The sequence below is a fragment of the Drosophila willistoni genome, unplaced genomic scaffold (genome assembly GCF_018902025.1).
Source record: "Drosophila willistoni isolate 14030-0811.24 unplaced genomic scaffold, UCI_dwil_1.1 Seg531, whole genome shotgun sequence".
Lineage (NCBI taxonomy): Eukaryota > Metazoa > Arthropoda > Insecta > Diptera > Drosophilidae > Drosophila > Drosophila willistoni.
The window spans coordinates 1,357,045-1,381,323 of record NW_025814459.1 but is presented as its reverse complement, the minus strand read 5'-3'; the positions used below and the strand labels follow the sequence as shown (position 1 = coordinate 1,381,323).

The window sequence follows — 24,279 nt, the reverse complement described above, 5'->3', positions numbered from 1 at the left end:
CTGCCTCCGTCACTTTTTGTATCAATTATCATTTTTCTCACCCATGCTCTTGTCTGTAGGTATACGGATGCTTCAGATAGAGTTCGGTTACAGAGGCTACGCAGAGAGCTGATATTATGCGCTTAGAAGAAATCAGTGCTTTCCAATTGGTTTTTAATTTTAGAGCTTGACCCCATCATTAGTTTCCTTTTACTAGATATTTTCCATCATTTTGTTAAAAGAGCTGCTGATAAGAGCTCCGATATTGTCTACTTGTTAGAAGGATAAGTTCAGTCTTTTCTGTAGCCAGTTGTTGGCCGCCGTTTCCTAGCCCTCACCATTTAGCTATATACAGCTGTGTCTTTCCGGTGTCTCTCGCTACAATTATAGATGCGATGTCGTTACCATATCCAACCAGGTACGTAGTATCTATTTCGGATCTATAGGATTTCTTTTACAGTTTTGGACCTGATGATGTTTTCTTTCTCTTCATAATACTTTATATTCCTGAAACAGCTTCTGTTTATGTTTCCTAGATATTAGGGTGTCCCAATCCGATTTTCAAGCGATATACATATAACTTTTATATGGAACATTATTAAGAAACAAAGTCTTTCAAATAATTTATATATACATACTACATAATACATATTTTTAGAACACTATTAAATTATTCAATTCAATTCTTCAATCCGACGGCAATAAATAATAAATAGCCGAATAGTAAAATATTTTCTGAAATAGTGTTGATACATACAAAAGCAAACAACAAATTTCAAACTGCTGCTATATTTATTTTCTGATCAATATTTTTTTCGTATGTGGACATCGATGTGTTTATAAAATCAAGTTATTATTATGAATATATTTAATAATAAACCATATGGATATTAGTATTAAAGATTAACAGTGCCAACATTTAGTCCTTTTAATAAAAAAGTAAGGATGTCCGTTGCCTCTTCAATTCTTTTTGATGTGGGTTTACCAGCCCCGTGTCCCGATTTTTGATAAACACGAAGTAACAGAGGTTTGGTTTGGAATTTTGAGTCACGAACTGCATCTTGCAATGCAGCGATAAATTTTAATGAATGTAAGGGACTCACACGATCGTCGTGGTCAGCTGTTAAAATCAGTGTAGACGGATACTCCATTTCAAAACTTTCTGGTGTATGCACATTATGCAGTGGGGATAGTTTATACAGATTTTCAAAGTGAATTTTTTCCGATGGATTACCATAATCTGAGCACCAGGCATGCCCAATCGTAAATTTGTGAAACCGTAGCATATCCATAACCCTATGAATATAAAAAAGCAAATTAGTATTTTAATGAAAAACCAGAGGGCCGGGGCTAACTTCGACCGCGTCAAAGTTTGTATACCCTTGCAACTTTTTTGGTAACTTTTTTCTTACCTATAGCCATAAAAGTGAAAAAACGTTTAAGCTAAAAAGGCTAATGTCCAAAAGAAACGCCTACAATCGCATAGGAAATAACGAAGTATTGATCAAAGTCACTGTTTTCCACCGATCGTTCCTATGGGAGCTATATGATATAGTTACCCGATCCCTATCAAATTTGGCACAGTCATTAACAGATATATTAAACTAACAATGGTTCAATTTGAAACCAATCACGTCAAAAGTAACGAAGTTATTGACAAAAGTCACTGTTTTCGAAAGATCGTTCCTATGGGAGCTATATGATATAGTTACCCGATCTTGATCAAATTTTGCATAGTCGTTTATATGTGTAATTAACTCACCAATATTAAATTTCACGACAATAGCTCAGAAAATAACGAAGTTATTAAGAAAAGTCACTGTTCGTGACTTTGCCATTTGTATGGGAGCTATATGATATAGTGATCCGATCGGGCTGAATCCGAGATATACAACGCCTGCAGTATATACAAGCCTACATGCAAAATTTCAGCTCCGTAGCTCTTACGGTCTAGGAGGAGTTTGCGTTGATCCAGACGGACGGACGGACGGACGGACGGATGGACGGACATGGCTATTTGAACTCGTCTCGTCGTGCTGATCAAGAATATATATACTTTATATGGTCGGAGATGCTTCCTTCTATGCGTTGCACACTTTTGACCAAAATTAATATACCCTTTTTGCAAGGGTATAAAAAAACAGGGAAGTCGTCGCACTGACTTTGGTATACCATACACCAAGTGAAACAACTGTTTAAGGCCAATCTAAGGTGTTTAAAAATATATTTTTTTAAATTTTTTTGTTTTTTTTTTATCTATAGCATTTAAAGAATGTTGTGTGAAAATTTGAAGTAAATCAAAATAAAGCAGACAAAGATATAGCGCTTCAACTGATTGGAAATGAAGCTGTTTGCGTTAAAAGACTTTAAGTCGATTTTCTGACGAATAGCATTTTCCAAGTCGGTGATTTTACAAATTTTACTTCAAATGTCAATTAACAACATGTACCTATATAAAACAAATAGTCCCCAAACAAATAGTCCCAAAGTCCAATAGAAATCGATTAAATTGTTTGTTTAATAATTTTGCTCACGCTCAATCGGCGAGCAGTTTTATTCCGATTTCGTTTGCTATGTTCATTCCCGCATTACGCGCATATATGTGTGTAAATTAAGATGTTGGGTCCGTCCACTGGTTCCTGTTGGGGGTTGCCGTTAGTGCGATCCAACTTATAGGTTGATTTATGTTGATTAGGATGAAATACTATTAAGTATCTGAATCACCGTCCTTGTGGATCAGCAATATACTTATTAGAGATTATAATCATCAAAAAGCTTCTGCTCTCTGACGTGACGGTCGTGTTTTTGCATAGCTCCTGAGTTTTTATTAATATTTAATGTTTTCTCTCAGTTTTTAATTGTGCTTAGTTTGTTTATGCTTTCACTGGTGTTGTTTGCTTGACACCCTTGTGTTTTATTTCCATAATTCGCCAAATTAAATAGTTTAAACAGTTTTTCTGTTTCGTGATTAGTGTTCGGTGCATTTAATTTTTTTCTTTTTATTTTTTTCTCTCTAGTCATTGCTTCTGCAGTTGCTCCCCTCATCGCCCCCATCATACCATCAGTGCTAGTGGCTTTGTTGTTCTATATGCTTTGTGCTTGTGCTCAGCTTCTCTCCCGCGTAATCACTTTTGTAAGGCCGCCTCTCAAAGCTCGGTTTATAACTGTTCTTGCATTCTCTCATGTGCTGTGCACTCTAGCTGTTCTCTTTGTTTTATTTGTAATTATTGATTTCTTATCGATAATTATCTTTGTGCTGTGTATTTAAATTTTTCTATTTATTTCTTATAAATTTATTTTTTTTTCTTTTGCCTTGTGTTTCTTTTGGCTTTATAATGGCTTGTTGTCTACCTACTTGCAAGCATTCTGATCGTTTTGATGATCAGTATAGAGCAATATCTTGTTGGCTTTGCGATAATCTTATTCACTTAAAATGTGCTGGCCTTAATGGCCGCGACTACGACAAATTTTCTGGTTTGTCTGTGTCTAAGCCTGAGCTTGGCTTAATGCGCTGGACTTGCCCATCTTGTGCTTGATTTTAGCCGTATGTATAGGGATCTTCGTTTAAAGTTTCTTTCTTTAAACAAACTGGCCAAACAGCTGTCTAACGAGTGTGACTCTAGCGTACATTTATTGTCCCAATTCAAGTTTGTTCCACCTTCCGAGAAGTCGCCCAAGAAATGTACCCTTGAGTTGCTTCTGGGTACCTCATTCTATCCCTCACGGGAACTCTGATCAATCACAGGATCATGCTAGCTCTCAATCACTTGCGGATCCCAATGCTCCTCCGCCTCCACTAACTGTAGTGCCTCATTGCAAACAATTATTTATCTCTAGGCTTGCTCCTGATACTTCTGAGTCGTCTGTGGCAGCTTACATTAGTAATATATACCCTGCTAAAGTTTTAATTCAAAAGTTTAAGTTTTCTAGGCCTCGCGAAATCTCCCCTTTTAAAATTACAGTACCCAATGAGTATTTCTCAGCTATGGTTGACAATAATTTCTGGCCAGAGCGCCTACTTGTACACGAGTTTGCGCCCAATAAGCGCTCCCGTCCGTTGCCTGTCCACCTTCCTAATTTATCTTCTGCTTCAAAAAACTAATAACGTCTAGTCTTTGCATTCATTATCAAAATGTAAGAGGACTTCTTACCAAGCTCTCGAACCTGTTCTGTGATAGCCAAACCTTTTCGGCTGACATATTAGCTTTCTCTGAAACTTGGCTTAACTCCTCTGTTTTGGATAATGAAATTCTTTCTAATAACTTTATTTCTTATAGGCTTGATCGTGTTGGTCGTCGTGGCGGTGGAGTACTCATTGCTGTTAACTCGAATCTGTGTTCAAGTGTTGTGCCGATTGATCTGCCCTTAGGTGTTGAGTTTATTTGCGTCGAAATTACATGTTCCAACTTTAGCTTATATATTTCTTGTTCATATATTCCTCCAGCTTCTGATATAACGACCTATATGCACCATGCTGATGCTTTGCAAACTATTTTTAATCGTCTTAAAGATCGCGATTTCCTTAAAGTTTTAGGTGATTTCAACTTGCCAAATATTTCTTGGCTTGTTGATGATAATCTATCTTTCTTAATTCCTTCATCTCAACATTTTTTTCTTGATAGCCTACTTGAATGTCCGCTATATCAGTTGAATTCTTTCCTTAACTCTTCTAAAAGAATCCTTGATCTTGTTTTTGTCTCTGATCCCACTGTTAGTGCTGTATCCCGAACACAGCCCCTAGTGAAACCTGAAGATCCCTATCACCCTACCATTGAACTTACTATTTCTTACAATTCCGTTACGAATATAGATACGATATAGATCGTGCAGTGAAGTTTTTCTACTCTGCTCTTAATTCTCTAATTGATAAATGCGTTCCTTATGTGAATGTCTCTACCGTCTCCAGCGCGCCAGTCTGGTTCACACGTAGGCTCTCTAATCTCCGTAACATTAAATCGAGATATTTTAAAAGATTTAAAAAATCTGGTTCGCGACTTGACTATGCAAATTACTGTATAGCCAAATCTCAATTTTGTCTTTTAAACACTCAATGCTACAATAATTATATCGTTCGCTGTAAGGTTGAATTTTATAAGAACCCCAAAAGATTTTATAACTTTGTTAATTCCAAATGACGCTCTAATGTACTTCCCTCCACCTTCAGACTTAATGACCAGACTGCTAATAATGATTCAGATATTGCAGATCTGTTTGCTAAATTCTTTCAGTCGACTTATTCTACTACTGTTTCGGAACCCACACCCTATCCCTTTTCAATCCCACATTTAAATTGTATGTTTTTTCCTAGTATTAGTGAAGACTGTATTATCTCTAGCTTGTCATCTATGACGTCTTCCTTCGTTCCCGGTCCTGATAATATACCTAGTTGCATCCTTAAAATGTGTTCGAATTCCCTATCTAAGCCTTTATCTCGGTTATTCTTTATATCGAGTGAGACTTGTACCTTTCCCGATATTTGGAAGGAGTCTTTTATTATTCCGCTTTTTAAAAAGGGTAGCAAATCGGATGTTTCTAACTACCGTGGCATTGCCAAACTTTCGGAAATACCAAAGCTGTTTGAGAAAATTATTACGTCTTCCCTTCAACACCTATCCAGATCCACTATTTCTCCTTGTCAGCATGGATTCATGAAAGGTCGTTCGTCGCTTATTAACCTTTTAGAATTGACTACCCTTGTACACCATGGCTTCCGTAAAAAGTGTTAAACTGATGTTATTTATACTGACTTTAGTAAGGCTTTCGATACGGTTGATCATTCTATGCTTCTCGCGAAACTTAACATAATGGGGTTTTCCCCAAAACTATTGGCTTGGTTAAAGTCGTATCTTATTGGCAGAACCCAAAAGGTGTCTTTTCGTTCCTCGATATCTAAAACTGTTCGAGTTACGTCAGGTGTACCCCAAGGCAGTCATCTGGGCCCACTGTTATTTACACTATTTATAAATGATTTGCCTTTGGCCTTGGCTCATTCACGCGTGGTCATGTTTGCGGATGACGTCAAGATTTGTTTTTCCTATAATGATCCTTCTTTCCCACAGTACTTGCAATCAGATCTCGATGCGTTCTGTGATTGGTGCCACTGTGAGAAATATTATAAATGATAATAATATCCCACACAACAAACCGGCAGCGAAGCAATCTAACGGTGTAAATAACGCACCAGATACAAGATACAGCCGAGACACAAACCAAATGTACGATATACGACCAATCTCGTCATTAGTCGATCGAACCAGTGCAAAGCAAATAAGTTACGATCAAACGCAATGGATCGAACCACACGCAACCGCAAGCGATTTCGTACAAGCGGGAAGATGCATGGGAAGCATAAGGCGAGAAGTCGGCAACCACATATACGAGGTACGATGTACGATACGGTTACGATCAAACACGATCGATCGAACCGCACGCAACCGCGAGCGATTTCGTACAAGCGGGAAGATGCGTGGGAGGCATAATGGGCGAAATCGGCTATGTAAGAGCAAACAAGTGCAAGCGAAAAAGGGCATTGGCCCAGTGAGAGAATTTAAGAGCACAGAGAGGCCACAATAGAGATGCATGCATTAACATACAATGCATGTACGAATACGCTGAATAAGCATACACCCACAATACACGTATACTATGCGTGTATAACCGCGAGAGGGAGTACCGGTGGCCAATGGGTGCTCTCTGCTTACGTCACGCATACGAGATCAAAAGCAGTGAGAGCATGAACTGCCGAAATTATGCGAACAAAAGTGAGGGCTAAGCATGCCCGCGAAACGGGTGCGAGGAATGCATGGTGCCGAAACAAAGCCAAGTGAGGGCCATGCTAATGAACCGGGGAGTAGGGGGGAGAGTGAAGAACTTGTAAAACGATAATGGTTTGTGGATTGGAAAAGGGAACGTGCTAGCCGAAGGTGCAAGTAATTAACATTATGTATTGAGTTAATCAGGCTAATTAGTACTAAATGATAGATTAAGTTTAACGAATATATATACGTATGTATGCATAATTATAATTTGGAAATAATATACGAAGTTTGGGTATGACAAGCGGATTGAGGGGAGCGACGGGCGACGGCAGCGCCGCCAGAAAAAAGGAAAGCAGCGAAAGTAAACGGGATACGAGTGGCGGCCAATGGGAAGGCGACGCCAACATAAGAAAGTGATGCAAATCAATATATATAAGCGAGGAAGACAAGGACAAGGAATGAATGGGCGCGCAGCCACAGAGAAAGTGGACATATGCGCCAAGGATTTACGGGACTTTCACCACGCATAGCAACAAGTGGATGCGTGGGTGAAAGCAGAGGGCCGATGGAAATGTACCAGCTGTATAGCGGTACTACACCAATATATTCCTGAGGCCGTGGGAGCTGCCTATATAAAGGCAACGCCCATCAAGCAACGACTACAAGTCGTGATCAACCAAGGGAGTTTTTAAGGCCTTACGAGTAACCTTAAAAGCTCATACTAGTGAAACAAAACGAGTGAAAGGATCAAGAAAATCAGAATAATTTGAGAAGGCATTACGAGTAACCTCTCAAATTACCCTATAACCAGCAAGTCCTTGGAATTGGACTAGAACACCGTGCCCAGCAAATAAGAAAAGTCATACTGCTCTAGGACGATTCCCAGCATATTGGAAGGTACAAGGATATATCCTGTTACTGAAATTCCAGGATCTATATATCGTGACGAACACCAATTGCTGCGAGAATCCCGCCCTACAACAAACGGCCACAGGATTTATCCTTGGGGCTACGAGCACGCAAAGACCATCTTAGAAACGCAGTCAGAGGCATTGAGGTGGAAGTAACATCCCTAGAACATCAGAATACGCCAGGAGCGTGAGAGAAAAGCCAGAGGATATATCCTAAGGCCAATTAACGCGCCGGTATTATTCTGAAAAGGGAGATATCAGACAAGATATTTACATCACGAGTCTGAAACGAGAACCAGAGGAGACATAGACATAGACAAGGGACGAGAGACGGACTAGGATCGAGCGTCGAGGGACCCCAGCCATAAGCAGCACTGTCCAAGTTCGGGACTCCTTTAGAGCAACTTGTCGTATCCAACCAAGCCCATAAACAATCGTAAATAAACATACCACCAAAACTGATAATTAAACAAACGTGTTCTAATTTCACTGGGGCACAAAATAAATTTTGTTGTGCCGAACCTAGCCCAAGAAATAGCATAGATATCCCAAGGGACGAGAAAGGATCGTTACAACTGGCACCCAACGTGCTATACTGGTGAAATTTAGAAATAAAAACTACAGTTTGTAAATCAAAAAAGATCAAAATGGGAAAAGGATGGATTTACCACATGAAGAAGGAGGATCTGGTACAGACAGGCCAAAGGATCGGGATCGAGATGACCGGCACAGTGGAGGAAATGAGGAGGCGAGCTAGGCGAGTGGGTAGAAAGGAATGAAACGGACCCAGACTGGAAGGAGGAAATAAATAGATTGGAGACAAAATACTCGAAAAATCTGAAAATGAAAACAATAGCAAGCACATCGAAGAAATGTGAAAATGGCATAGACAAGGAGGCTGAGGAATTCCAGAAAATAAACATCGCCACACTAGCAATCCCTCCATATTTACCACCCAGATGGGGAAGCGAAGGAGCCCTAGATAGCGCAGAGACAAAGAGGGACATAAGGAGACAAACGATAGAACCCAAGAAAACGGCACCACATACAACAAACAGGACCACCGAATACGCCAAGTTGGCAAAATAAGTGAGGGAGTGGACATTCAGATTCGATGGCAATTCGAGACCGCTAGAGTTCATAGAACAGATCGAGTGGTCACCAGACATGTATGGCATCGAGCTGGACATGATCCCGAGAGCAATGCCAGAACTACTGAAAGACAGAGCACTCAAATGGTACGTCGCAAACAATAAGCAGTGGCGAACATGGAAGGAATTTGTTGAGGGCTTCAAGAAATACTTTTTGCCGAGAGGATTCTTCAACAAATTGGCTGATCAAGTGAAAAATCCCAAACAAAACAGAAATGAGTACTTCAAGGACTATATGGTGGACATGCAAACATTGATGAAACCCCTTAAAATACCAGAGTACGAACAATTGGAGGTCATATTGGAAAATTGCACTCCAGATTTAAAAATATTCGCTCGGACGCACAGGGTCAGAAACCTAGATGAGCTGATGCAGTTGGCAGAACAACACGAGATGCTCGAACAGGAGCGATTCGATTTCCATCAGAAAAGAATGCTCAAGGAACACATAACAACCAACCAAACCACAGAGGAGGAAATAACCCAAATCAGGCATGCCGCAGGTGCGGGGGAGCCGGACACTGGGCCAGGGAATGCAACAATCAGAGACTCAATTTCTGCTGGCAGTGTGGAAAGATTGGAAAAAGGACAAAAGAATGTTGCTGGAGTTCGGGAAACGAAAGGCGGTTCCAGCCTATCCGGGGCGAGCAGGGACCCAGCCAACAAGCTTCTCACCACTAATAGGTCAACTAGTAGAGGAAGAGGATCAATTGTCAGCGATTATCGAAGTAGCAGGAATCCAGATGGAAGCTACAATTGACTCCGGAGCCACGAGTAGCTTCATCAGAAAGCAGATGTTGGAAACAGTGAGGAATAAAGGAAAATGGGAGAACACACACAAAAAGGTATACATGGCAGACGGAAAGGTGCGAGACATTGAAGAGCAATGGACAGGATACGTGAGATTCGGGGATAAGGAAATCCACATGCCATTCCTTGTCATGCCAGAAGGAATGGATGCGCTGATCTTAGGGTGGAATTTCCTCAGGATTATGAACACAAAAATATAGTGTGGAGGCCACAAAGTGCGAATACCGACAGTAAAGCGAATACAGGGCAGGCTGGTAGAAAGAATATCCATCATGGTGACTCAGAATGGTGAACAACAAGAAATACAAAGTTATCTAAGTCAGGAGTTGAAGGAATTAGGGAAAGTTAAGGGACTGTCAAAGATGGGGATACATCGCATAACGATGAAGGACGATATCCCAATAAAACAAAGGTATTACCCGAAAAATCCAAAAATACAAGGAGAAATCAACGCAAAGGTCGACGAACTGTTGACAATGGGATGCCTATGCATCCATCGCAAAGCCCATATAGCTCACCCATAGTGATGGTGAAAAAGAAACAGACAGGCAAATGGAGATTATGTGTAGATTTTAGACAGATTAACGCAAAATCTATAAAGGATGCATACCCAAAGCCACGCATCGACTACATCTTGAATCAACTACGCGAAGCAAAATTCATAAGCAGCTTAGATCTGAAGGACGGATACTGGCAAATTCCGTTAGAAGAGAAAAGTAGACCAATGACGGCATTCACGGTCCCAGGGAAAGGGTTATTCTGGAGGGACGAAGTGGACGGAACAGCCCAGAATACGCGCCATGGGACGACGTGTCCGAGCCACCGGCACAAGTATGGGAGCCAGCACGGCCGCCGACTCCGTTTCGTATGGTGGACTACATGTCAGAAGCCAGCGAATCGGAGGAGGAGGCCGTGGCTGGAGCAGGTGAGGCTGAGGGAGAGTCCAGCCAAACTCCGGGAAATGGTGGAAATATGGTGCCAGGCGACGCATGTTGGCAGCACATGTGGGTGTGCCAACAAGTGGCGCAGCTACAAGAAGCAGACAGGGCACGGCAGGAGGCGGTGCAGCAATTGGCACAGGCCAGGGAACGGCTGGCGGCAATGATGGAGAGAGAGAGAGGCAACAACAAGAGCTCGAACACCAGATTGAGTACCGAGAATGCCCGTGGGTGTGGCCCAGGCCAATGTTAAACAGACAAATGTCTGCACCCACGGGGCCCAGGGAAATTTCTAGGCCTGCGGTGGCCCGCCAAGCGTCATGCCCGGTGCCAGAAGGGCACGAAAGGTACGAGGCGGTACAGCCGGAGGAGTGGCCAGAGGCGGTGGCGCCAATTGTGGGCCAAATAGCGCAACAGGAAGGGCCGAGGAGAGTTAGGTTAGTGTGGCCGGGACAAACTAGATATAGGATTAGGATAGCTCAGAGGGTAATTCAGGTGTATCGGGAAAGAAGGGTATAATAAGTAGGGTAAATAGATGTAAGTTACGGATAAGAAAAGATGCGGAACGGGCCAAAAAAAAAACACAAGGGGTAATATACAAAGAAAAGATGCCCTAATCCGCCACCAAGAACGAAAGGATACTCAGTAAGCGCCAACAAGAAAAGATGCCAAAGGGCCAATAAAAGATGCGATCTGAGTCAAAAAAAAAAAAAAGGAAAAGGAAAAGATTGGCAAAGCCGATGCAAAAAAAAAAAACACACAGGCAGAAGAAAAGGAAAAATGAAACAAGAAAATACACATAGAAATTAAACACAAGGTACAAGGGACAGGGGAGGCCAAATCCCTCACGAAGAAGGGGGGGAGTGTGAGGAATATTATAAATGATAATAATATCCCACACAACAAACCGGCAGCGAAGCAATCCAACGGTGTAAATAACGCACCAGATACAAGATACAGCCGAGACACAAACCAAATGTACGATATACGACCAACCTCGTCATTGGTCGATCGAACCAGTGCAAAGCAAATAAGTTACGATCAAACGCAATGGATCGAACCACACGCAACCGCAAGCGATTTCGTACAAGCGGCTTCCCGCATCTTCATGCGTGGGACGCATAAGGCGAGAAGTCGGCAACCACATATACGAGGTACGATGTACGATACGGTTACGATCAAACACGATCGATCGAACCGCACGCAACCGCGAGCGATTTCGTACAAGCGGGAAGATGCGTGGGAGGCATAATGGGCGAAATCGGCTATGTAAGAGCAAACAAGTGCAAGCGAAAAAGGGCATTGGCCCAGTGAGAGAATTTAAGAGCACAGAGAGGCCACAATAGAGATGCATGCATTAACATACAATGCATGTACGAATATGCTAAATAAGCATACACCCACAATACACGTATACTATGCGTGTATGACCGTGAGAGGGAGTACCGGAGGCCAATGGGTGCTCTCTGCCTACGTCACGCATACGAGATCGAAAGCAGTGAGAGCATGAACTGCCGAAATTATGCGAACAAAAGTGAGGGCTAAGCATGCCCGCGAGACGGGTGCGGGGAATGCATGGTGCCGAAACAAAGCCAAGTGAGGGCCATGCTAATGAACCGGGGAGTAGGGGGGAGAGTGAAGAACTTGTAAAACGATAATGGTTTGTGGATTGGAAAAGGGAACGTGCAAGCCGAAGGGGGAGGGATGAGCAATGGGGAAGCCCTCTATCTAATAGATACGATGCGTGCATTGTATAGCGATTTAATTAAAAGTAATTAACATTATATATTGAGTTAATCAGGCTAATTAGTACTAAATGATAGATTAAGTTTAACGAATATATATATGTATGTAAGATGGAGTCCTCAATTGAGTCCCCAAATGTATTATATTATAGTTTATTAGTATTATAAATCGTGGACGGGCGAATAATGATTACAATATGCAACTTAAATCTCGGGTTCTGTGTACTGCTGATTTATCGGCTCCTTACTGCTGACTGCTGATACTTCTGACTGCTGATACCTCTGACTGCTGAACACCGACTATTGACTGCTGAACCTCGACTGTTGACTGCTGAACCTCGACCGCTGACTGCTGAACATTGACTGTTGACTGCTGAACATTGACTGCTCACGATACCTCACGACTGCTGCTGCGTTGCCAATCTGCATAAGGGAGTTGCCACCACGCTGTAACTACCTTATCCCATCTCACATTCGGCCTTCCTGATTAGTCATCAGGCTCTGATGACCATGCATCCTCGTTCTCTGCTACAAAACTCCACAATTTCATGTTGTCATTGCTAGTGGTCGTATATTTTGGTCCCTCGGTGTCTGTTGCTGCTTTTCGAACATCATAGCGTCCTGCACGTTTCAACTTCACTATCTCGTACGGTCCTAAAAACTCGCTTGCCAACTTTTTGCCTGCAAATTGGGTTCTACGAATGGCCACCAGATCTTCAACATTGTATCCAACCTCGTTCTTTCGGTTTTTATCAAACTGTTCTTTATAACGTTTCTGAGCCATCTGTATCTTTTCTTTTGCTTCGTCACGCATCTCTTGCCTTTCTGAGTCAAAGGTGTCAAGCATTTCTTCCTCGAGCAACTGTAAGATATCGCTTTTGGTTCCGCTCCTCATTTTCACGCCGAGCATCAACTCAAATGGAGACCGCTTTGTGGACTTATGGACAGAAGAATTAATCGCTTTTTGAACTCTCGGTACGAACTTATACCATCTTTCAGGCTCCTCCGATGATAACCTGGATATAATGTTAAGGATCGATCGGTTGACATGTTCAATTTGTCCATTTTCCTTGGCACTCCAGTGGTGCTCCAAACATGTTCAATTCCATTCTGCCTCGTATACTCTTCAAAACTAGACGATGTAAATGCTGATCCACGATCACTTATGATGCGAGCTGGATGTCCGAATATATCTGACCATTCCTGTAGCTTTTTGATGACCTCGTCGGCATTAGTGGTTTTTGTGGGGTACATACATAGAAATTTGCTGAAACTATCGACCATTGCAAATATGTATTTATACAGCTTTGATGTAGCATCCATCGGTCCGAGGTGATCCACTTGTAAGGTGTGCAGCGGTTCGGATCCTTTGTTGATTTGATAAAGAAACCCTTCTTTTTTGCCAAGTTTCTTATTGTAGATAATGCATTTGACACAATTGTTTATTATCTGCATCACTTTGCCTTCCAGATGTGGTATCCAAAAACTTTGTTGTACTGCGTGCATAGTTTTCTGCACTGCAAAGTGTCCTGCGTTGTGAGCTTCTGTAATTATTTTTCTTTCTAGGGATTTTGGTATAGCGAGCAAATCTGTTCCTTGTATCACCAAACCTCCTTTAAGCTTAAAGTTGTCATATGGCTTGCTTTTAAGAATTTCGGAAATTGCTTCAATCATCGTATCATCTTGCTGAGCTTTTCTAATCTTCGCTGTGACTACTGACGATACTACCATTACTTCACTTGTGTATCGGCTTAGGCAATCCACGTATTTTAGCCGCTCTCCTGGTCTGTGTACTGCCTCAAAATCAAAATCTTCCAAGTATAGAACCCATTGGGCAACCTCCCGAGGAACGTCTTTCTTACTCAATGTTTGTTTGAACGCCGCGCAATCGGTTACAAGCTTAAAATTAATTCCAAGAATATACTGCCGAAATTTTTTGCAAGCTAGAAATATAGCTTTGGCTTCTTGTACATAGCTGTGCAGCCATGCTTCAGACTCTGAGGTTTTCTTGCTCCAAAACAGAACGGGGTGAAGTTGACTCTCTTGCCACTGTAGCAATGCAGCACCAAACCCGTCTTTAGATGCGTCGGTATGTATTTCAGTTCTGGCATCCCTTCGATACAACTTCAAAACAGGCTCTTTTATTAAGGCATCTTTCAAGACTTCAACAGCGTTTTGTTCCTTCGGGCCCATTTTAAATTCGATATCTTTTCGCAATAGATCTGTCAGCGGCTTGGCGATCAATGAGTAGTCTCTTATAAATTTGCAGAAAAAGCCAGTTAATCCGAGAAAAGCCTGAACAGCCTTGATGTTTTTTGGCATTGGAAACTTTCTAATGGCTTTGGTCTTTTCTGCTCCCGGCTTTATGTTTCCGTTTCCAATTTGGTGACCCAAAAATTCTATTTCAGTCTGCAGAAATCGGCATTTCCTCCATTTTATTTTTAGCCCGTACTCAGCTGCTACATCCAGAACTTTTCGCAATTTCGTAAGACCTTCTTTGACTGTTTCGGCATGCATTATGATATCGCCCATGTAAAGATCGAGAACGTTATCATTAATGAGGTTTTGAAATACGTCATTAACAAAACGGATAAAAGCGGCTGCGGAGTTGCAAAAGCCAAAGGGCTTTTCGTAATGAATGCGGTGTATTTCTTGCTGCTTTCCTCAACTGGAACGTGGAAGAACCCATTTTCAAGGTCCATGATGGTGAAAACTTTTGCATTGCCCAATTTTTCCAAAACATCTTCGACGATAGGCACAGGGAAACAATCCTTCAATACCATCTTGTTTAACTGCCGGTAGTCAATGCACACTCGATTATTGCCATCCTTCTTTTTTACGATAACTGTACGACTGGCGAAGTTAGATGATGAACGTCGTATTGTGTCATCTTTCAGCCATTCGTCGATCTGCTGCTTGACCACATCTGCTTCGGTAATGCCTATTCGGCTTGGTGCGTGCCTAAATAGCTTGATGTTGTCGTCAGGCACGATCTTCAACGTGATCGCGCAGTCAGCTGTCTTCTTTCTTTTGCCAAAATCCTCAATCATCGATTGAACAACATGAGTATACTGTGAAGGCACATCAGGGTCAGTGTTTGTTTTGACTACATTGTAAATACTTATCTGATTTTGGTTGGCAGCTTCTTCCTCAAATAGCTGTGCGAACTTTGATATGAAATCGTATCCCAACAGTAATTTAATTCCAATTGTGCAGTCATCCACTACCAGAAACGTGTGTGTGAGGCAAATACCATCGATCTGCACCTCTGCCTTGAACTGACCTACAGGACGTGTGGTGTTCTGTAATAGTCTGCAATGATTTGAGTCGGTTTTCTTCATACACAATGTTTACAGAGTAGGAAGCAGGACAATTTTTGGACATGTGTCCAGTTTGGTTGCAGCGGAAACACTTGACTTCCTCCTTACAGTCCTTGCGCAGATGCGCCATTGATCCGCATTTGAAGCAATGTTGCTTCCTGTCATTCCTATTGAAGTTTGATTTCGGCGTAAACCGCTGCGGAGCTCGTTTTGCTGCTTCGGTCTTAACCTTGGTACTGGCGATTTTTTTGTAAATGTCATATTTGTCTTTCAGATCCTTCAGTGACTTGCAGCCGTACAACGTGTATTTGTAGTCACTCTTTAGGTTCAATCCATTAACGATGTGCTTGATAACTGACTCCATATCAATAATCCCACGGGCAGCGATCCGTTTCATTTGTAAAATGTCCTAATGAAAACTTTCACCATCGGACTTCGTACGTAGAGATAATTGGTTGTGAATTTCGGCACTGCACGGCTGATCGCAATCAAATTCCTCCAGGACTTGCTGGCGAAGTTGTTCATATTCGTAGACAGCCGTAGACTCGAGAAATAGAGCGGCGGTACCAATCATTATCGCTCGTGCTTGAACGTACTTCTGTTTATTGTTTAATCCATATGCATCGGCGTTGAGTTCGAAGTTTTGAAACCACTGTTGTACAGACATTCCTTCCCCGCAGAATTCTGGGATGATTTTGGAAAAGTTCTCCACCACCAACTTGGTGTCATTCTTTTTGTCCATTTCGTCGGCATGCACTTTCAGACAAAATAGTTGGACCAGCTGTTGAAGAGTCGCGGTGTTCTCAACCAGCATTGCTGCATTTATTCCGGCCTTTTCATCATTTCCATGGTTGTTCTCAATTGCCTCTAATTCATTAACCATTTCACCTGGGTGCGACATCGGGTCTAATTGGTCCTCTTGGTCCGACATAATGATGCGATTTCGTAACACTCTTATTGGAAGCATACACTCTCTTTTTGGAATATTGCTAGCGATTTTTCCTCTTCGTTTTTGGCTTGCTGTATTCGTCTCGTTTTTTCCGATTGCTGCCTTCGTTTGCCGCCAGAATTTCGCGTCCGCTTGCTGTCTCTTTCTTCGTTTTGTTTGCCGCCAGAATTTCGCGTCTGCTTGCTGTCTCTTTCTTCGTTTTGTTTGCCGCCAAAATTTCGCGTCTGCTTGCTGTCTCTTTCTTCGTTTTGCTTATTTCGTGTGGCGCCAGGGCATCGCGTCTTCTTGCGAAATTGGCATTCGTTTTTTCGTCTGACTGTACTCGCTCTTTCTGCTGTCGAAAACTTTCGCTTTCTCACTCTTTCCACTGTCAGCTTTCCAATCATATATTTCCAAAGTCCGCGATCGGTTGAGCCCCCAAATGTAAGATGGAGTCCTCAATTGAGTCCCCAAATGTATTATATTATAGTTTATTAGCATTATAAATGGTGGACGGGCGAATAATGATTACAATATGCAACTTAAATCTCGGGTTCTGTGTACTGCTGATTTATCGGCTCCTTACTGCTGACTGCTGATACTTCTGACTGCTGATACCTCTGACTGCTGAACACCGACTATTGACTGCTGAACGTTGGCTGTTGACTGCTGAACCTCGACCGCTGACTGCTGAACATTGACTGTTGACTGCTGAACATTGACTGCTCACGATACCTCACGACTGCTGCTGCGTTGCCAATCTTCATAAGGGAGTTGGCACCACGCTGTAACTACCTTATCCCATCTCACATGTATGCATATTTATAATATGAAAATAATATGAGCGAAGTTTGGGTATGACAAGCGTATTGAGGGGAGCGACGGGCGACGGCAGCGCCGCCAGAAAAAGGGAAAGCAGCGAAAGTAAACGGGATACGAGTGGCGGCCAATGGGAAGGCGACGCCAACATAAGAAAGTGATGCAAATAGATATGTACAAGCGAGGAAGACAAGGACAAGGAATGAATGGGCGCGCAGCCACAGAGAAAGTGGACATATGCGCCAAGGATTTACGGGACTTTCACCACGCATAGCAACAAGTGGATGCGTGGGTGAAAGCAGAGGGCCGATGGAAATGTACCAGCTGTATAGCGGTACTACACCAATATATTCCTGAGGCCGTGGGAGCTGCCTATATAAAGGCAACGCCCATCAAGCAACGACTACAAGTCGTGATCAACCAAGGGAGTTTTTAAGGCCTTACGAGTAACCTTAAAAGCTCATACTAGTGAAACAAAACGAGTGAAAGGATCAAGAAAATCAGAATAATTTGAGAAGGCATTACGAGTAACCTCTCAAATTACCCTATAACCAGCAAGTCCTTGGAATTGGACTAGAACACCGTGCCCAGCAAATAAGAAAAGTCATACTGCTCTAGGACGATTCCCAGCATATTGGAAGGTACAAGGATATATCCTGTTACTGAAATTCCAGGATCTATATATCGTGACGAACACCAATTGCTGCGAGAATCCCGCCCTACAACGAACGGCCACAGGATTTATCTTTGGGGCTACGAGCACGCAAAGACCATCTTAGAAACGCAGTCAGAGGCATTGAGGTGGAAGTAACATCCCTAGAAGATCAGAATACGCCAGGAGCGTGAGAGAATAGCCAGAGGATATATCCTAAGGCCAATTAACGCGCCGGTATTATTCTGAAAAGGGAGATATCAGACAAGATATTCATATCACGAGTCTGAAACGAGAACCAGAGGAGACATAGACATAGACAAGGGACGAGAGACGGGCTAGGATCGAGCGTCGAGGGACCCCAGCCATAAGCAGCACTGTCCAAGTTCGGGACTCCTTTAGAGAAACTTGTCGTATCCAACCAAGCCCATAAACAATCGTAAATAAACATACCACCAAAACTGATAATTAAACAAACGTGTTCTAATTTCACCGGGGCACAAAATAAATTTTGTTGTGCCGAACCTAGCCCAAGAGATAGCATAGATATCCCAAGGGACGAGAAAGGATCGTTACACCACGTTAATAAATTACACCTTAATGCCTCTAAGTGTTCTTTTATGACTTTGAGTCGTTTGTCTCCGTTCCTAGCTCATTACTCTGTTAAGTCTGTTCTGTTAGATTGTGTACCATCGTTCAAAGACTTAGGCGTTATGTTTGACCCAAAACATTCATTTAATGTTCATATTTCTTCTATTGACAATAGAGCATGCAGCTTTCTGGGCTTCATTAAACGTTGGGCCAAAGAATTTGATGATCCCTATGTAACAAAGGTTTTATACACTTCGTTAGTTCGCCCTACTCTAGAATATTGCTCGGCAGTGTGGAATCCGCAATATGATGTTCACCAGCGTAGTATTGAATCGGTACAGAAGCCATTCCTTAAGTTTGCGTTACGCGGTCTTAACTGCAACTCATCCCTTATGCAAATAAAACACCTCCACCGGGTCGGGGATATTTAGTTGTGTATATAGCTAAGCTATCTTTTTTAATTAATTACAAAACTGAATATGTTGAAGGAAATAAAAGAGAACTAAACCTAAGTACATAAATTGGAATATGAATCTAAAGCTAAATACATAAGTGGGAATATGAATCTAAAGCTAAATACATAAGAAGTAAATATGTAAGGCGTATGGTCATGCTATGAGCTCTTGGTCAGACGCTGTGTCAGCGTATTTATGCTTATGTGAAATTCGTCACATCGACGTTGCAGCTGCACAGATTCTTCTAAGACTTAGTGCAGGGGCAGTTCGCTAGATTGTTTGTTAACTTACATTTTAATTGCTAACACCATCTTTAAATCGCATTAATTCAAGCAATAAATTATTTAAAGTAAATGAAGTCTGTACAGTCGAGACGATGATAGCAGATAGGATAAAACAGAGATATCCACATTTAAAAAACCTGACTATCCCGAGTTTCATTAACGTAATGCTTCAAATGATAATTGGCAGTAATAATCCGAATCTCATAGCTTAGCTAAAGGTGTGCGAAGGAAAATGGCAGCAACCAATTGCTGCAAAAACGAGACTAGGATGGACTATATATGGCAGATCGGAACGATCTGGTGGAGGATTTGCATGAGATGGTTAAAAAACATTTGCTAACGGAGGAGAAATCGCCGCCGATGCTTACCAAGTCTCCAGATGAAGAGCGATCTCTACAGATTCTTTGGAAAGATGGTCCCTTGTATTTCCAAAAAGCCTGCCAGTAGCAAAACGACGACTCTTATGCATGCAAAAGAAAATGGCAACAGAACCTCCTTTTGCAAATGAGCTACACAAGTCGTGGAGAAACCCGAAATCGCATGGTACTTGCTCATTTTTACCGTACGAAATCCACATAAACCTGACAGGGTCAGATTGGTGTGGGACGCGGCAGCTCAATCATCAGGAGTAGGCCTAAATGACTTTCTTGTAAAGGGACCCGATGTGCTCGTGCCCTTTCTGCAGATTATGTATAACTTCAGAATGAGAGCAATTGGCGTGAGAGGTAACGAGGTAAAGAAGACGCTAAATGTGTTAACATTTGGTGCCACGTGCTCACCCTGTATAGCGCACTATGTGCCTTTCCTTCGGCAGCTAAAGCTATTCAGAGAAATCACTAAGTAGACGACTACATCGATTCATGCCATACAGAAGAAGAAGCCATTACATTAGCGAAGGAAGTTAGAGAAGTCCATGCACGCGGGGGCTTCCATATGCGCAAGTGGTGTTCGATTTCCAAACGGGTACTCGGGCTGCACTTCGCGAAACAACAACCTACGACGAAAAACAGGTCTTTAACAGTGAAGAGATATACTCTTATGAGAAAATATTGGGCATGTGGTGGAGCCCACGTCAAGATGCGTTCACCTATGCACTAAAGTTTGTACGCCTGAAGCGCAACATAATAGCGACAAAAGTTTCACCAACCAAAAAGGGAAATTTTACAAGGTTTGATGTCAGTTTTTGACTCCATGGGTTTTGTATCCTGTATAATGATGTATCTCAAAATACTGCTCCAACAAGATTGGCGATCGAAGATTGATTGGGATGAGGAAATACCACCCAATCTGCAGGATATGTGGCAATCATGGCAGTCCTTCTTACCCTTGATAGAGAATGTGCAAATTTCGAGATGCTATTTTAAAAATTGGCATGCACAAGACTGCCGAGTTCAAATTCACGTATTCGTGGATGCGGGAGAAGACGCCTACTCTGCCGTTGCGTATTTCCGTATCGAACAAAATAACCAAATACTTTTGAGTCTCGTTTCAACCAAATCCAAGGTAGCTCCGTTGCAGCCGCTCTCGATACCCCGCTTGGAGCTACAGGCAGCAGTAACTGGAGAAACCGACTGATGAAAAACATAATAGCACAACATAAAATCGACTTTGAGGAATGTTACTTATGGACCGACTCGAAAACGGTACTAGCGTGGCTCGATGGAGACCCACGACGATATGAACAATATGTAATGTTTAGGATAGCCGAGATATGTGAGCTCACAGAGGCCAGAAACTGGAGATGGGTACCAATCAGACTAAATGTTGCGGACATCGCCACCAAACGACAACATAGGCCTGAAACATACACACAATGGTTCGAAGGACCCAATTTTATAAAACTACCGCCGGCAGATTGGCCGACGGAAACTACCAATGAAAGGACAGTCACTGAGGAAATGCGTCCTAGTTTCCTTCACATGCGAACGGAACCAGCAAGAATCAATTACGAGTACTTTTCAAAATGGAATCGATTGACAAGGGCAATTGCATGTTGGCTTGCCTATAAGAGGAAATTGATCAAGAAAATACGTAAATCTAATGAGAATACAAACCAACTGGCATCCCAAGTTAATGAAGCCAGAATGTTTCTATACCGGAACATACAACAAGAATGTTACAACGAAGAGTACACAGACATCGAAAACGGCCACCACGTTTGCCGGAGTAGTCCACTATGTAGGTTACAACTGTTCTTAAGTGACCATGGAATATTGTGTGTACGCGATCGAGCCAGTCGCTTCGCTGGCATCCCTGAAGGACGAATCGCTCCACCCACCCAACACTGGTCTACAAAGCTGATAGTCCCGCACTACCATGAAAAATATTATCACATGAATCATGAGACTACAGTAAATGAGGTGAGGCAAAAATATTTTATTCCAAAACTAAGACCTCTCCTTAAAGGGATTCGTCGAAATTGCACCATTAATGGCGCCGAGGGCTAGACTGAGTGCATTCAAGCCAGCGTTTACGTACGTAGGAGTTGATTATTTTGGGCCGCTAACAGTTATCGATGGAAGAAAGTCATTGAAAAGATGGGGCATGCTGATAACCTGCCTCACAATGCGACCAATAAGCATTGAGGTCGTGCATAGTCTAACCACAAACTCATACCTAATGGGCTTAAGACGCTTTATATCGCGCCGAGGCACACCAAAGAAAATATATAGCGATAACGGGACTAATTTTCGAGGGACCGACGAAAGAAAGAAAGAAACTTCAATTGGATAATGCAAAGGTGCATCGATAATAGTCGCAGCTGGATATATCGTGGTACTTTTACCAACCGTCAGCTCGTCACATGGGAGGAGCCTGGGAACCGTGGTGTACCGTATAACACCAAATCAAAAATTCTTCTTACCGCCATGGCAGAGGAGGAAATGACGGCGTTCTCTCCAGACCAGAAGAGAAAGATCTTATAATATATAAGTAGACACATAACCGCGAAAAATACGCAGCTGCATTGATCTAAGAACATACATAAGCGCATGTTCAGTTATTTTTCGTAGCCAAGAGGCCAAGACTAGAGTAAGTGAAATAAGATTGTACAACTATTAGTTATAAGAAATTTGTAAAAGAACCTGAAATTACTTGCAGAATTAAAAAGCTTACCGCTTACTGCGGACCTAACGCTGACCTTACTTTTTTATTTATTTATTTACGTCAACTAACACAGCAGTCGACGAAAAAGCTTAAGCTAAAGACAGATAGTAATTAATTGAAGAAGATAACATCCCCGACTCGGTGGAGGTGTTTTATTTGCATAAGGTGCCAGCTATGCCCCGATTCACAGCCAATGTGGTCAGGGATGAATTGCAGCCAATCCAAGTCCAGAATATTTTCATTGGTTTCGCTGTAGATGATTAAAAAGTATAGCGCGAAGAGAAGTAATAGAAAGATGAGGAGAAATTAGGTGAGAAAGGTTGTTAACAGATTGGCAAAGAACACGAAAAGGTTCGTGAAGAGAGTAGTTAGTCAGACATCTACTAAGGTGAATAGGAAACAAGTTTCTGGTCAGACGTGAGGGAACACAAAAATATAGCGTATCTAGTAAATTAGTAGAAATGACTTCGCCGTTGACTAGTTTATGGAGAAAGAGAATGCAAAATACGAGCCTACGGTTGTAAAGTGAAGGGGGCTTAATAAGAAGAAGTCTGTCAGAATAAGAAGGTAGCCGAAGACTCGGGTCCCAATTAAGACCGCGTAACGCAAACTTACGGAATTGCTTCTGTACTGAAATGAAACCTTTGTTACATAGGGATCATCAAATTCTTTGGCCCAACGTTTAATGAAGCCAAGAAGGCTGCATGCTCTATTGACAATTGAAGAAATATGAACATTAAATGAAAGTTTTGTGTCAAACATAACGCCTAAGTCTAAGACTTAACATAGTAATGAGCTAGGAACAAAGAAAAACGACTGAAAGTCATAAAAGAACACTTAGAGGCATTAAGGTGTAATTTATTAACGTGGCACCAATCACAGAACGCATCGAGATCTGATTGCAAGTACTGTTGGAAAGAAGGATCATTATAGGAAAAACAAATCTTGATGTCATCCGCAAACATGAGCACGCGTGAATGAGCCAAGGCCAAAAGCAAATCATTTAATAACAGTGTAAATAACACTGGGCCCAGATGACTGCCTTGGGGTACACCTGACGTAACTCGAACAGTTTTAGATATCGAGGAACGAAAAGCAACTTTTTGAGTTCTGCCAATAAGATACGACTTTAACCAAGCCAATAGTTTCGGGGAAAAACCCATGATGTTAAGTTTCGCGAGAAGCATAGAATGATCAACCATATCGAAAGCCTTACTAAAGTCAGTATAAATAACATCAGTTTGACACTTTTTACGGAAGCCATGGTGTACAAGGGTAGTCAATTCTAAAAGGTTAATAAGCGACGAACGACCTTTCATGAATCCATGCTGACAAGGAGAAATAGTGGATCTGGATAGGTGTTGAAGGGAAGACGTAATAATTGCCGAAAGTTTGGCAATGCCACGGTAGTTAGAAACATCCGATTTGCTACCCTTTTTAAAAAGCGGAGTAATAAAAGACTCCTTCCAAATATCGGGAAAGCTACAAGTCTCACTCGATATAAAGAGTAACCGAGATATAGGCTTAGATAAGGATATCGAACACATTTTAAGAATGCAACTACATATATTATCAGGACCGGGAACGAAGGAAGACGTCATAGATGACAAGCTAGAGATAATACAGTCTTCAGTAATACTAGTAAAAAACATACAATTTAAATGTGGGATTGAAAAGGGATAGGGTGTGGGATCCGAAACAGTAGTAGAATAACTCGACTGAAAGAATTTAGCAAACAGATCTGCAATATCTGAATCATTATTAGCAGTCTGGTCATTAAGTCTGAAGGTGGAGGGTAGTACATTAGAGCGTCTTTTGGAATTAACAAAGTTG

At 41.9% G+C, this 24,279-nt stretch overlaps 1 protein-coding gene across 2 annotated transcripts in view; it reads right to left on the bottom strand.

Annotated features, from left to right (window-relative positions):
- Positions 1-752: 752 nt before the first annotated feature.
- LOC6653298 (prolyl endopeptidase) overlaps positions 753-24,279 on the bottom strand; it is a 140,890-nt gene continuing 117,363 nt past the window's right edge. For both annotated transcript variants that reach the window (XM_002075638.4, XM_023181497.2), the window contains one exon: positions 753-1,275. In XM_002075638.4, coding sequence (XP_002075674.2) covers positions 876-1,275 — 400 coding nt within the window. In that variant the 3' untranslated portion in view covers positions 753-875. The remainder of the gene's footprint in view (positions 1,276-24,279) is intronic.